This window comes from Bufo gargarizans, chromosome 11, assembly GCF_014858855.1.
Source record: "Bufo gargarizans isolate SCDJY-AF-19 chromosome 11, ASM1485885v1, whole genome shotgun sequence".
In the NCBI taxonomy this organism is placed as follows: domain Eukaryota; kingdom Metazoa; phylum Chordata; class Amphibia; order Anura; family Bufonidae; genus Bufo; species Bufo gargarizans.
Window position 1 is genome coordinate 84,881,887 of NC_058090.1, and position 14,017 is coordinate 84,895,903.

The 14,017-nt window shown below is 45.7% G+C and overlaps 1 protein-coding gene across 2 annotated transcripts in view; it reads left to right on the plus strand.

Annotated features, from left to right (window-relative positions):
- Positions 1–8,584, plus strand: part of TMOD4 (tropomodulin 4) — a 38,651-nt gene extending 30,067 nt beyond the window's left edge. For both annotated transcript variants that reach the window (XM_044272514.1, XM_044272515.1), the window contains exons 8-10: positions 5,563–5,706; positions 6,184–6,328; positions 7,723–8,584. In XM_044272514.1, coding sequence (XP_044128449.1) covers positions 5,563–5,706; positions 6,184–6,328; positions 7,723–7,751 — 318 coding nt within the window. In that variant the 3' untranslated portion in view covers positions 7,752–8,584. The remainder of the gene's footprint in view (positions 1–5,562; positions 5,707–6,183; positions 6,329–7,722) is intronic.
- The last annotated feature ends 5,433 nt before the right edge of the window (positions 8,585–14,017 follow it).

The following is a 14,017-nucleotide window of genomic DNA, read 5'->3' on the forward strand; positions in this document are numbered from 1 at the left end:
TCGGACGGAGAAATTCTCAGGGTTTTATTCAAACCTTTTTCTCGTCCCCAAGAAAGAAGGGTCAGTTCGCCCGGTTCTGGACCTCTATTTGCTAGCTAAACCAGTTCCTCTGGGTTCAAAACTTCAGAATGGAATCCCTTTGTTCCATGATTGCTTCACTGGACAAGGGCGAATTTCTCTCTTCTATAGACATTCGGGACACGTACTTACACGTCCCCATTGCCCCAGCACATTACTGTTTCCTCCGCTTTGCAGTGGGGCTCCACCACTATCAGTTCGTCGCCCTTCCTTTGGACTGGCAACGGCACCGCGAGTCTTTACAAAAGTACTCGCTCCTCTCCTGGCACTACTTCGTACCAGGGGCATCACCCTGATTCCCTATATGGGCAACATTCTGGTCAAGGCGGCGACCTTCGATCAGAACGAGGACAGCCTGCATATCACTCTGGTTACCCTGGCGCGGTTTGGGTGGTTGTTGAACTTCCAGAAGTCTTCCCTGCGTCCTACCAGACAGATGACTTTTCTAGGCATGATCCTCGATACTGCCACGACGTTGGTGCGCCTTCCTCTGGACAAGCAGCTGGCCCTTCGTCGGTCAATCTGTCTTCCCCTTCGGCGCAGGTACCCTTCAATTCTGTTTTGCATAAATGTATAGAGTGCAATGGTCGCTTATTTCACACTCGTTCACTTCAGCGGACAATCTTGTCGTCGTGGGACAAGTCACCGGATTCCCTGGACCATCACATGGCCCTGCCCCCAAGGGTGCGTTCAGCACTCAGGTGGTGGCTTTCGACCCCAACCTTGGAGTCGGGGAAATCTTTTCTCCCGATCTCATGGACGGTCATCACCCCAACCTTGGAGACTGGAGTCAGTGGTGGAGTCTTCCCGCCCTGGACAGTCCAAGGTGTATGGTCTCAGTCGGGGTCAAAACTGCCCATCAACATACTGGAACTCCGAGCCATTCATCTGTCCCTTCTACATTGGGCCCCTCTCCTAAAGGGACGGCCGATCCGTGTACAGTCAGACAACGCCACGGCAGTGGCTTATATCAATCATCAAGGAGGAACCTGCAGTCAAGCAGTGATGGCAGAGTTAGTCAAGATCCTGTGGTGGGTGGAGACCCATGTGCCAGCTCTTTCGGCGGTCTATATTCCGTAAGTAGAGAACTGGATGGCGGATTTCATCAGTCGGACAACGGTGGACCCGGGAAAGTGGTCTCTGCACCCGGAGGTGTTCCAAGCGATCTGTCTCCGGTGGGGCCAATCATAGGTAGACCTGATGGCATCCAGACTCAACCACAAGCTCCCCGCCTTCTTCTATCGAACAAGAGATCCCAGGGTACGCGCAGTAGATGCACTGGTGGCGCCATGGGACGGGTTATCTCTGGTGTACGTGTTTCCGCCTCTCCCTGTTCTGCCCCGAGTCTTACGCAGAATCAAGATGGAGGGCATTTAAACGATCCTCCTCGTGGTACACAGGAGACACACCGTGGCTCCTTCTGCTCAGGCCCGATCTTCTCTCTCAGGGTCCTGTCTTCCACCAGCATTTAGAGTGGCTGTTGAAACCGCCATTCTGAAGCAACATGGTTTCTCAGACAGGGTCATCCGCACCATGATTAAAGCCAGGAAACTGGTGTCCTCCAGGATTCATTACAGGACTTGGAAGTCCTTTTTGCATTTCTATATTTTGCATTTCTGCCAGGAACATAGCCTCCCCCCGCTATGCTTCTCTCTTCCCGCCATCCTTTCATTTCTGAAATAGGGTCTGGATTTGGCCCTTGCCCTGAGTTTCTTGAAGGGGCAGGTGTCGGCGCTGTCAATGTTTTTCCAGCGTCCTCTAACACTACAGGCTCCGGTTAAGACCTTCCTGCAAGGAGTGGCCCACACCATCCCTCCTTATCATCCCCCCTTGCCTTCTTGGGACTTAAACCTGGTTCTAGGTTCCCTCCAAGCGGCTCCATTTTAGCCTTTAGACACAGTTCCCCTCCGTATTCTCTCCTGGAAGGTTGCATTCCTGGTGGCTATCACTTCCATCAGGCGCGTTTTGGAGTTAGCTGCGCTTTCCTGTAAGGAACCCTTCCTTATTCTGCACCAAGACAAGGCGGTGCTCCGACCTATACCTTCCTTTCAGCCGAAGGTAGTCTCTGCCTTCCATGTCAATGAAGACATCATTCTTCCGTCGTTCTGCCCCTCTCCTTTGCATTCTATGGTGCGGGCTCTCTATCAGATGGATGTGGTTAGAGCTCTCAGGATTTACTTACCTGTCTCGAGAACTTTCCGCCGTATGGGACTCTCTGTTCATTATTCCGGAAGGTCCTTGCAAAGGTTTGGCAGCCTCCAAGGTGACGATTGCCAGGTGGATCCGTTTGGCAATTGCCGAGGCGTACCGCTCCCGGGGCAAGGCGCTGCCCCTCGGTATCATGGTCTACTCGACCAGGGCGGTGGGCGCGTTTTGAGCTCGCTTCCACCAAGCTTCAGCTTCACAGCTGTGCAAGGCAGTGATGTGGTCATCCTTGCACACGTTCACCAAGTTTTACCAGGTGCATTATTTTGCATCAGTGGACGCTGCGCTGGGCCGCAAGGTCTTGCAGGCAGCGGTGTCTTGAGCTTCCGCGAGGCAGTTTCCATGAGGGTGTTATTTCCGCCCCGTGGACTGCTTTGGAACGTCCCACGGTCCTGTGTCCCCCAATGATACGAGCGAGAAAACAAGATTTTTGTGAACTCACCTGTAAAATCTCTTTCTCGCTTAGTTCATTGGGGCACACAGCTCCCACCCATTGTTTTCCATTATGGCCGAATGTGCTGGTGGTTTGTTTGCCAGTGGGGTCCTCAGTTTAGTTTGGCCCTTCCGGCATTACTTGTGTTCTGGTTGCTTTAGCCTAGTGTCGCCTCCTAGTGGCAGCAGCAGCTATACCCATGGTCCTGTGTCCCCCAATGAACTAGGCGAGAAAGAGATTTTACAGGTGAGTTCACAAAAATCTATTTTTTTCTTTCTCTAGAATCGGAATGTCCAATTCCATTTTCTAATAAATTATCATTAATATTAAATGATAATCATTTAAATTGAGTCAACTATTTATTACTTTTATCTACTTCATAATCTAAAAATAATAATGACATTATAAAAAATGAAATAGTATTATACCTAAATATATAATTAAAACTAAATCAGTTTAACTTATTTTAACTCTTATACCCTTATTATTGTAACCGTTATATCTTAGTTAGTTATACTTCTCTCTATGTATCTTTATATGAATAACAACAAATAACAACGAATAGAAACAAAACCCATAAAACTATATAAATGTGGTATCTGTGTAATCGTACTGACCTGAAGAATGAAGAGATCCGGTCAGTTTTATCTTATAGAGAACACTGTAAAAACAAAACCCATAAACTACCGGTATATAAATGTGGTATCTCTGTAATTGTACTGACCTGGAGAATGAAGAGAACAGGTCAGTTTTATCTCATAGGGAACAACGTAAAAACAAAACCCATAAAACGATATAAATGTGGTATCACTGTAATCGTACTGACCATTGTGAATGTGACTGATGTACAATTTCACTATGAAACTGAAAACAATTTTTAGACGCCTGCTATACCACCACGTCACCACCAGATGGCGGCGCAGATAAACCAAAGTGTAAAGTGATCCACATAAGCTGTAAGTGACATCGGCAGGACATAGTCATTCCATAAGTCCGCCATGGTTAGAATGATTTCTGTAATGTGGACTGACCATGCAGAAGGACGGATTTTTTTTCTTTAGGGCTCATGCAGAATATGTGGCTTCCTAGTATAAAGCCCTTGGCCTCTGTGTATTGCTGTACAGGTTGTCATATGTACGAAAATATATATATGGAGAATACCATGGTTTTTGTATGTCTTCTTATGAAATTTGAGGCACATGGAGGTACAGTAGAGGTCCCATGCAGTGAAGCCTTTAAAGAGATTGTCTCATCATGGACAATGGGGCATATCGCTAGTATATGCCCCCATTGTCTTATAGGTGTGGGTGACGTGGGTCCCTATATCGAGAAAGGAGCCCCTCAAGCTGATGGCTGGAGGACTCCGGTCTGGCCACCACCAAGCCGGCTCCCCATAGAAGTGAATGGGAGCGTACCGCGCATGTGCGGCCCCCGCTCCCATTAATTTCTATGGGGCTGACGGAAATAGCTGAGCCAGTGCTTGGCTATTTTTTTGCCGACTCCATAGAAAATGAATGGAGGGCGGCTGCACATACGCAGTGCGCCCTCCTTCACTTGCGGGGCTCCATTCTCGATATAGGTGGGACACGCACCTATAAGACAATGGGGGCATATTCTAGCGATTGTCCATGATGAGACAACCCCTTTAACATAGCACCGTGCCCTTAAAGATAACCTGTTACTCGGTTTGGGGGTCACTGTGCAGCTGGGGTTTAGCTTTCTAAAACCGGCCTTTGCAGCATAAGGTAGTTAAAGAAGTGAGTAAGTGTACTACTTTGACTTCCCCTGCACAATGCAGAGCGGTGTACAGCTCTTGGCTTCATTGAGGTGTACTGTCTTTCGCTCCGCCTGTGCTGTGCACATGCGCAGTAAAACCAGGTTTACAGTCCTCGGCTTCACCTGTGCTATGCACATGCACAGCAAAACAAGGTGTACTGCTCTCGGCTTCACCTGTGCTATGCACATACACAGGGATCTGAAGTGTACTGCCCTCAGCTCCACCTGTGCTATGCACATGCACAGTAAAACAAGGTGTACTGCTCTCAGCTCCACCTGTGCTGTGCACATGCGCAGTAAAACAAGGTTTACAGTCCTCGGCTTCACTTGTGCTGTGCACATGCGCAGTAAAACAAGGTGTACTGCTCTTAGCTCCACCTGTGCTATGCACATGCACGGTAAAACAAGGTGTACTGCTCTGAGCTCCACCTGCACATTGATCACTTCCATGTTGTCTTCACAATCCATACCTCAGAGTGGAACCATTACAGTGATGGCTGTCAGCCCACTGCTGTTCTGTCATTCTTACCTTGTGGGTCTAACCTTCCTCCCACTGTCATCTGTAAGGCAGGCCCTGCCGCTGGACCTGCTCTTTTCCTCCATGTAGGCAGCGCCTTACTCACGTGTGCTCCCTCCAGCATCTACACCTTAATTTTCACCAGCAAATGGCTGGCAACCCTGGAGTACTTCAGGCATCTTTTTCAGTGGTAGGATGCCTGAGCAATAGGTTTCTTCGTGTTCCTGCTAAGGTATGTTGTATCCTGTTGTCTGCCCGTGCACCAACCACACAGAGACTATTCCAGGAGGTATCGGTTTGATGGTTCCACTGCAGCGAAGTCTTGATCCCTGTATAGTAGTTAAAGGGTGAAAAACAGGGGACTTCCAGATAACGCCATTAGGAGTAGCCTAAAGCCAAACCGATTGGTTGACACAGTAGTTCCATACCCACTTCCTGTGACAGGAACATATCTGAGACTGACCGTAGACTTGTGTTTAATGCGTTACCCCTGAGATGTGAGAAGTTTTTAGGTCCCTCTTCTTCACCATAATGATTTTCTGGTTCCCTGCAGGCTGTGGCCGAAATGATTAAGGAAAATAAGACTCTCGAGAGCTTAAACATAGAGTCCAACTTTATCTCCAGTGCAGGGATGTTGGCCGTAATTCAAGCCGTGAAGAAAAATCCCACACTGACCGAACTCAAAGTGGACAACCAGGTAAAATGTTTCTCACTAGGCCATGAATGGGTTTAGAAGTAATGATATAACCCAATCACACAAGTTGTGAACCTCCACCCCATGGTAGGACTTGATCCTATAGTAGATACACTGTAAAGCATTCTCCAGGACACCCTTACAACAGGCTATCTGTATTTGATGGGTATTTTGTGGGACTGATCTTTGATGGCCCTAGGGTCTGAAACCAATCGACCAATCAAACATTAATGGTTGTATAGACAAGGGATATTCAACCTACGGCCCTCTAGCTGTTGCAAAACTACAACTCCCAGCATACCCAGACAGCCTACAGATATAAGGGCATCTTGGTAGTTGTAAGTTTGCAACAGCTGGAGGGCAGCAGGTTGGGCATCCCTGGTATAGACGATCAGTGTTGATGTTCTGGAGAACCCCAGATGTGGACAAGACATTTCCATCTTCTGATCATAAGTCGTCTATTTTTCATATTTCCTACAGCACCAGAACCTTGGAGACACGGTAGAGATGGAGATGGCCTCCATGCTGGAGAATTGTCCTTCTGTGGTCCGATTTGGGTACCATTTTACACAGCAGGGACCAAGGGCCCGAGCTTCAAATGCCATCACCAGAAATCTGGAGATGCGTAAGTTTACTCCTTGTGAGAAGTTAGATTGGTATGGAAGTAATAGCATGAAGATGCGTCCTTCCTGACATTTGTCTCTTGACACAAGATGACCAGTCTAAAAGAAAACTTTGCATATCCACAGGATAGTGAATCAGTATCTCATGTAAGCATGCACAGCTTGGCACTCCACTCATACAGTGACATGGGACCCCCATTCTGGGGGCTATGGACACCCTCAGGGCGGTTTCTTGACTGCATTTTACTCATTTTGGGATAAAGATCATGTTTTCATTTGGTCTTTATTAAAAATGTTCAGCTGTTTGAGAGATACAAGGGTTAAAAGTCAGTCTGTTTGCAGAGTATCACATCTCTGTCCAGTCAGCTGACGACTCATGTGAAGCCTTATCTCCGATCTCCTGACCTCGTTTAAGCTTAGTATGGATAGGGGGTAAGCTCAGGACTTGGCACAACCCCTTTAAATTGATGGGCATCTTTTACCTAGAACCACTAAAGGTCAAAGACCATTGGCAACTTTAACTTGTGCCCAGTGGTGTCTTGCTACAATCCTGAGAATCTGGTGGTTGGGGGGTCCCTCTGTTAGTCATGAGAACAGGTTAGTCATGAGAACTATGATGCAGTGGAGACCCTGCCTGTGACAGGGCTCCTTAGGAACACAGCAAATCTCTCATAGACTATAGTACTAATGCATTGGAGCGATCGATGCATTGGAGTCTATGAGAGACGCGATCGATGCATTGGAGTCTATGAGAGACGCGATCGATGCATTGGAGTCTATGAGAGACGCGATCGATGCATTGGAGTCTATGAGAGAAGCGATTGAATGTTCCCAGTGGAACTTTTAAAAAGTAAAAAAGAAAATAAAAGTTATAAAAAAAATATAAAAATTCAAATCACCCCCCCCCCTTTCCTCACAATTAAAATAATGAACGTTATTAGCATCACCGTGTCTCAAAATACCCATACTGTTAAAATCTAAAAAACAAAAACAGAACAGTATAATAGACACTCCCTGCCGGAGTCTATTGACTATAATGGGATTTGCCATTAGTGCCAAGATTATGCCAGCAAGCGCCGTTTTTTGGCCATCTGAACCTGGCACTAATGCTAGAAAAAGGCCGGATCCCCGCCAAGTCCCATTATAGTCAATAGGGTCTGGCAGTGCTCCGGCCATTTCCGGCGACGCTGGACATGATGAACTCCGGCAGGCTGATCCTCTGCCAGAATAGCCTGCCGGATGGTTTCAACGCTAGTGTGAAACTAGTCTTAGAGTTCTGTGTTCAGTGATCGCATTGGCAGGAGCCATAACTGGCTGAGATGGGAATACCCCTTTAAGGTGGGGGGGGGGAGTGTCTCACTGTAAACCTCAACCTTTTTTTTTTTCTCTCTGACAGGCCGCAAGAAGAAGAAGACCGCCCAATGAATCAGCTTTATGTGTCCAACCTCATTCATCTCGTAGGTGGTGTCCCTGTCCCATTTTTGCCCAGGCTTCATTGGTATACATCACATCCATTCACCCCCTTTCCCCATGGTTCCTCTGTGAGTGTCTCATACTTCATATGACCACCTTCTATGGTAACACTGCCTTCGAGTGTCTTAAAGTTTACTCATCATTTGGAAAGAAGCCATTTTGTGAGTGTGACCGTCCAGTCTATCAGTTTGCTAGAAGATCCCAGGAGGCATGTTGAGTCTTAAGGTGCCCAAGTGAAAGATATAGATATTTTGTCTCCTTGCTTTTGATTAAAGGGGTTGTCTGGTAATTAAAAAATTCTTAAAAAAGGCTCTGCTTGGTGCAAAACCATAAAATAAGTCAATACTCGCCTCACCGATCCCTCACTGTTTCTATTCAGGTGCTTCACGATCCCGTGGTGAGCTGTACTTCCTGCTCCCTCTGACCACTCAGCCAGTCACTGGCCTTAGTGACCTGCCTTAGAAAGTAACAGGTTGAGGAGCTATGACTTCTTTTATTATTTTACACAAGTCCGGATAATCCCTTTAAATTATAATATTAATTGGGAGAATATCATTTTCACCCTTGACAAAATCTTGTGGTGTGGGCCCATTTAATGATTGCATCCCCATTGTGATGGGTGGATCTGGGGACCCTTGTCTGATCAGCTGGACGCTCTGGGCCCCCATCTACCATGTGCCATTGATGTGTTTTGCGGAAAGTGAGGACAGAGGGAACGGGAGCCATGCTGGAATAAAAGTACAAGAATTGTATGTAACATGTAAATAAAGTGACTTTGACCTGTATCTCGGGAGTCATTCATAGCAATGTAAAAAGTTTTGGTCACATGACCCAATATTCATTGATATATCTTGGACACACGCTTCTGGTGGAAGTGGTAACATGTAGTGTGCTGTGTCTGATGAGAAGCCTCACCTGTGCGCAGAATTATTGTAGAGAATCAGTAGGTTCCTCAAGGAGACATCAAGATCATCTTGTCTTCAGGTCCTTTATGGCATCTAGACATACTCCTTAGGGATCTGTCCACCTGAACTTCGGGCACTCAAGTTGGTTGTCCAGGGTTAGAAAGAAAAAAGGTCTATTTTTTTGCAGAGACACTCATATATGTCAGCTGGATAATGTGTGGAGTCATGGACCATCGGTTGTAAAACTGTCCGTGATGGCTAATTTCTGTGACCGATCAGTGCTGAAGATGTAAAATTTCATCCGGTGTCAGATAAGACTACGTTTGTGGCGTGTTCCTCTTAATTCATCTGATCATTTGTCATTGGGTTCAAGGATTCCTTGGTCTGCCGGTTGGGTCTGTCATGTGGGATCATTCGTATGAACGCTTCCACAGACTATTGATTGGTGGCCAGAGGGGTATATAAAAAAAAAAATATTCTGAGAAATTTGAACCTACTACCTTTCAAAGTAATCTCCCTTGACTTCACACTTATTCCACTTCAACTCCAGTAATCAGATGCCCCCAGAATAGTAGACTTCTTTCTGCTGAAGGAACCTAGTCAACGCCTCTTCTACTGCATTATCATCAGGAAATCGTTGCCCGCACAGAAATTTCCTCAGGTTGTGAAAGAGAAAGTAATTACTGGGAGCCGGGTCTGAACTTTAGGGTGGATGGTCAAGCTCCATGAAGCCACATTCCCTGATAGCAGCTTACGTATTACACTTATCTGGACATCAGTTATCTAGGTAGGCAATCCAGGATAGCATTACCGGAGAAGAGACAGAGGAGTGCGCACAGGACAGGATCATGTATTTTCCCAGTCCTGCTTTCTGTAGCGATGAGTGTCTGCAGTCTCCCTCTTCTGTACCAACTACTCGGCTGCCTGTATCAAGTTACAACAGCCAGAACCTGTCGTCAGTGAATTCAGTGCAAGCAGAAGAGGAAGTGGAAAGAAGGATCTATATAGTTCCTGCCGGTAAAGAGGAGTAATGTATTCCTGATCAGAGGCAGATAGGGTTAAGAGAAAATGGCTGCATTAAGAGAGGGTGACCCCGCCAAAGGATCCCCCAGTGGGCCAATGCTAAGCATCTCCATTGGGCTGCATTCACCCGAGGAGGCCAAAAGACTGTACTTTTGGCCTCCATTGTGAAAAAAATCTGGCATAAAATAATGAAGTAGACAACGCTATTCCATAGAACAGTAAACAGTGTATGTCCACCTGTCACCTTTGGTTCTTCTCCTTTATGTAAAAAATAAAATACAAAGACTTTTTTTTTTAAGAACTTTTATTCTGTTCGAATCAGATATTACTTATTTTTTAGCAAAATAACCAATTGTAGAATCTACAGGGAAGAAGCATTGGAAGAGGCCCAATCGGGTTCCTTACAGATCCTCCAGAATGTACCCAGGAAGGATGACTGGAGTAATGCTGAGGCCATGGCCACCTCAGCTCAGTCATAGTGCAATTGTGGGGGACAGGCCTTAGGATTCCAATCAAACAGTGGAGGTCCCATGAGAAGCTGATGTGAAACATTCTGGTGGAGCAGTCACAATGTAGGTCTTCTGCACCACAGAGGCTTCTTAGAGTCGGGTAATCAATGTTTACAGGCAAAGGAGTAGACATGGCAGCTCTTCTGAAATCATCAGCACACCTTTTTGGTCTGTTGACAATATTACTGATGAAGCCGTGGCATGGTTAGGAACAATGCTGACGGTCAACGCCAGGAGGTCCATAAAAATGTGACAAACCAGAAGACACAACGCGTGAGTATCAGACACATTGCCAAGAGTCAGCCAGATATAGAACTATAAATACCAGGTAGACGATCCAAGGGACATGCCAAGAGGCTAGTCAGAAAGAAAAACAAGGTTCAGGATCAATGCAGGAGGCAATACCAAGGAACAGGAGACAGGAAAACATGGTCCTTCAAACATGAGGATGATTCCCCCTTAAATAGGTTGCTGGGCCCGACGTCATCTTCTGGCACCATTTACCATGGCAACCAGACGACACTGATGTCATCAGTAAAGCCATTGACAAAACTAACAAGGACATGGCGGAAGCCAGACGCTGTAGAAAAAGCAGGTGGAGCTAGGGCATGCGCCTAAGGTATCGGTACATAAATTGTGTTCCATGTGTCCAGTCTCTCACCCATTGTTTTCATTGCTGTAGTAAAAGTGTGACTCAATCATCAGGCTCCATCTACTAACTGAGTCTTAAGTCCATGGGAACCATGTGTAATTCATATAGGCACCAGAAGCTCCTCTATGATGAAACTGCATGGACTGTTCACTGATTATGTTAGATAGCTCATGTCACGCAGATATTATGAAAGTTCCCAACCCTTATCTTCAAATTTTTCTGGACAGCCAAACCAAAAATGACCAATAGCAAACATTTCTACACACACACACAACACCCCTTTTAGAGACCACACCCCATGTCATGCCCCCAGATTGATGCCCAAGACCTGAAAATTGAAGGGCTTCTCCAGTAGTTAGTAGTAGTTTGACAACACTTTATCATCTCATCCTACCTTTTGTAGAGCTTTGATTATCAGGAGTAATGAGAATGTTTTATTCTTCCAGATTCTGCTCCTGCAAGTGCACAGGAGGCGGAGCTTTACTCTTTAACAGTCCCTCCCCTCTGAGTGGTCTCCTGGTTGGATGCTACTGCTGTCACTCAGAGCAGAGGGGTGGGGCTGTGAAGCAGATCAATGCAGAGAGCACTTCACCGTGAAGGTCCGCCTCCTGTGCAGGAGCAGAATCTGGCAGAATAAAATACTTTAATGACTTCTGATAATAAAAGATACATTTGTATTGCTCGCTGCAGTCCCTGCCTAGTGCTGTCAGCAGTTTAGCATGGACAAAACTGCTGACAGGCTACCTTTAAATCTAAAATTCAAGATGGTGTCTGAGTAGAAGCTGACAGGACTAAAACATATGAAAGGGCAGAGCTTTCCAGTGTGGGTACAGCAATGAACTGAAGACTGAAGACATCCTGATGCATCCATTCAGAATGCATGGAGATGAAACTGATCAGTTCTTTTCCGGTATTGAGCCCCTAGGACGGAACTCGGTGCCGGAAAAGAAAAACCGCTAGTGTGAAAGTGCCCTTAGATAACCCAAACCTTGTATGCCGAACTTGAAAACAGAAGTTCGCTCAACACTCTTAAACAGCAGTGCCGAAATTCCATCGGTGCCTATTCAATCCTGATTTTGGCTTCCAAAACTTCATCCCGGAACCTGACCGTCTGGCTGAATCCTTATAAGTGGAGAAAGAGGCATTTTTTCTATTAGGATATTTTGACACTTATCTTTGTTGGTACTATTGATGTATCTTCATAATTAGTGGTAGACGTTAACCTCATCTGATGTAATAAAATATAAAACATCCAAAAAAGATTTAAACAAGAAAGCAGAGCTAGGAAAATGATGATTACCGAGAAGATTTTTGTCTGTATAGCTGCATCCAGGGGAGGGTTCTCCTCGTCTGGTGGTGTGGACAACAGATCGAATACAACACCTTTATATTCCTGATCGTCATTCGGGGCTCTTCAAGTTTCATCCTACAGAGGGTACAAGTGGGCCGCTCAGATCCTTCCTGTGCCTTCAGAGCTGTATGCACAAATTGTACAATACAGCTAAGAAGCTGTGTCCGCATCCTAGTATTAGAGGCTGGTGTAAAACCCCAAGACAGATATGACACGTCAGTTCTTCTTTGATTTTAGTCAAAATGATTTCATAAGTAATGGTTTTCTTTAAAAAAAAAAAATATATATATATATTTATATATATATATATAATCAGGAGGGTCTCCTTCTCCCTCACCAGTAACTTCTTTGCCTGCTCCACATTGCGTCATCGCTTTCCTTTTATAAACTTGGGTGGAATTCTACAATATTCTAGCACATTCAGACAATGTACCTCCCAGAGACAATGTGACTGCCCTAGACTAATCGTCCTTCTCCACAGCTTAGAACGGGAGTCACTACAACTCCCAGCATGCTCCATTTAGTTCTGTGGGACTTGAGAGCAGCTGATGTTGCGAGTTGTAGTTTTATATTTCCTGGAGGTTCCATCAGACCAAGAATATTCCGGCGTCGTCTTGTATTTCCTGTGACTAGAAGGGGAGGTGACTCTGTAGTATTAAGCGGATGTAATAAAGCTATAACTATATAACACAAGTCTTCACGATCCGGGGTGATGATTTCCCTTCCACCGAGAAAGGAAACGGATCAGGATGTCACGTATCTCAGATCTACATTACAGAATTCTGGTCCATGTCTGTCAACTTCTTGCTTGGACAAGCTGCTGCAGCCAATGCGTTGTCTTCGTGGTGGCGTGTCCTCAAGCAGCATGTGATCCATCAGGGACATGCCACTTGGGGATACATCACTGTGGGGCCAGTTATTTGCTGCAGTGGCGCAGATGACCCCATCCGAGCAAGAATATGACAGAAGGGAAATGGAAGTCCACTGAAGATGGCCCAGGTGCCAGGGAGTCGGAGCTGAGCTGCGGGGAGCAAGTAAGGATAGATTTCTTCATAGGTATCACTGGGTGGAGGGGGAATTTAAAAAAATCCTGGACAACGCTTTTAAAGGGTTTATGCCAATTTTCATCCTCATTTCATGGATCTACCATTGGCTATGCATGTTTTTTCCAAAAAGTGGATCACATCCATCCTTCGGTTCTTGAGGAAACATGATCTAACTTAAAATATTTTAGGCTGGTCTGGTTGGACATGGCCTAAAAATCATTTCTGAAGCTCCCACTGGTCTTCTCCCCCTAGACAAGAAAGTCAGGTTCTGGTGTTCAGAAGTGAAAAGGAGTTGTAGTCCCTGCACAAGCTTTTTCCATTGAGCTGATCCTTCATTGACTAGAAGATCATGGATGAAGGCCGCTACTGGGAAACAGAGATTCTTTTGGCTCTTCTGTATATTAGAGAATGACCCCAAAAAAACTTCAACTGCTCCAGATATCATTTATCTACACCCATTTCATAGATCCTGACATCACATTCCTTTGCATGGGTTCTCCTTAATTCCTCTATTCTGGACATAGCTTTTATCCACATACCACAGGGAGCACCAGATTGTTACAAGACAGGACAAGTGTTGTCCTGAAGGACAGATTTATTGCTGAAGCCAAATTCTGAAATTAACATGTTAGTAGCGGCGAATGAGATTAGAAAGACTTGGTCAATTACCTCCTGATTTAGCACCACTCTTGTCCATAATTTATGCCTGTGATTGCTAAACTACAGCACTTC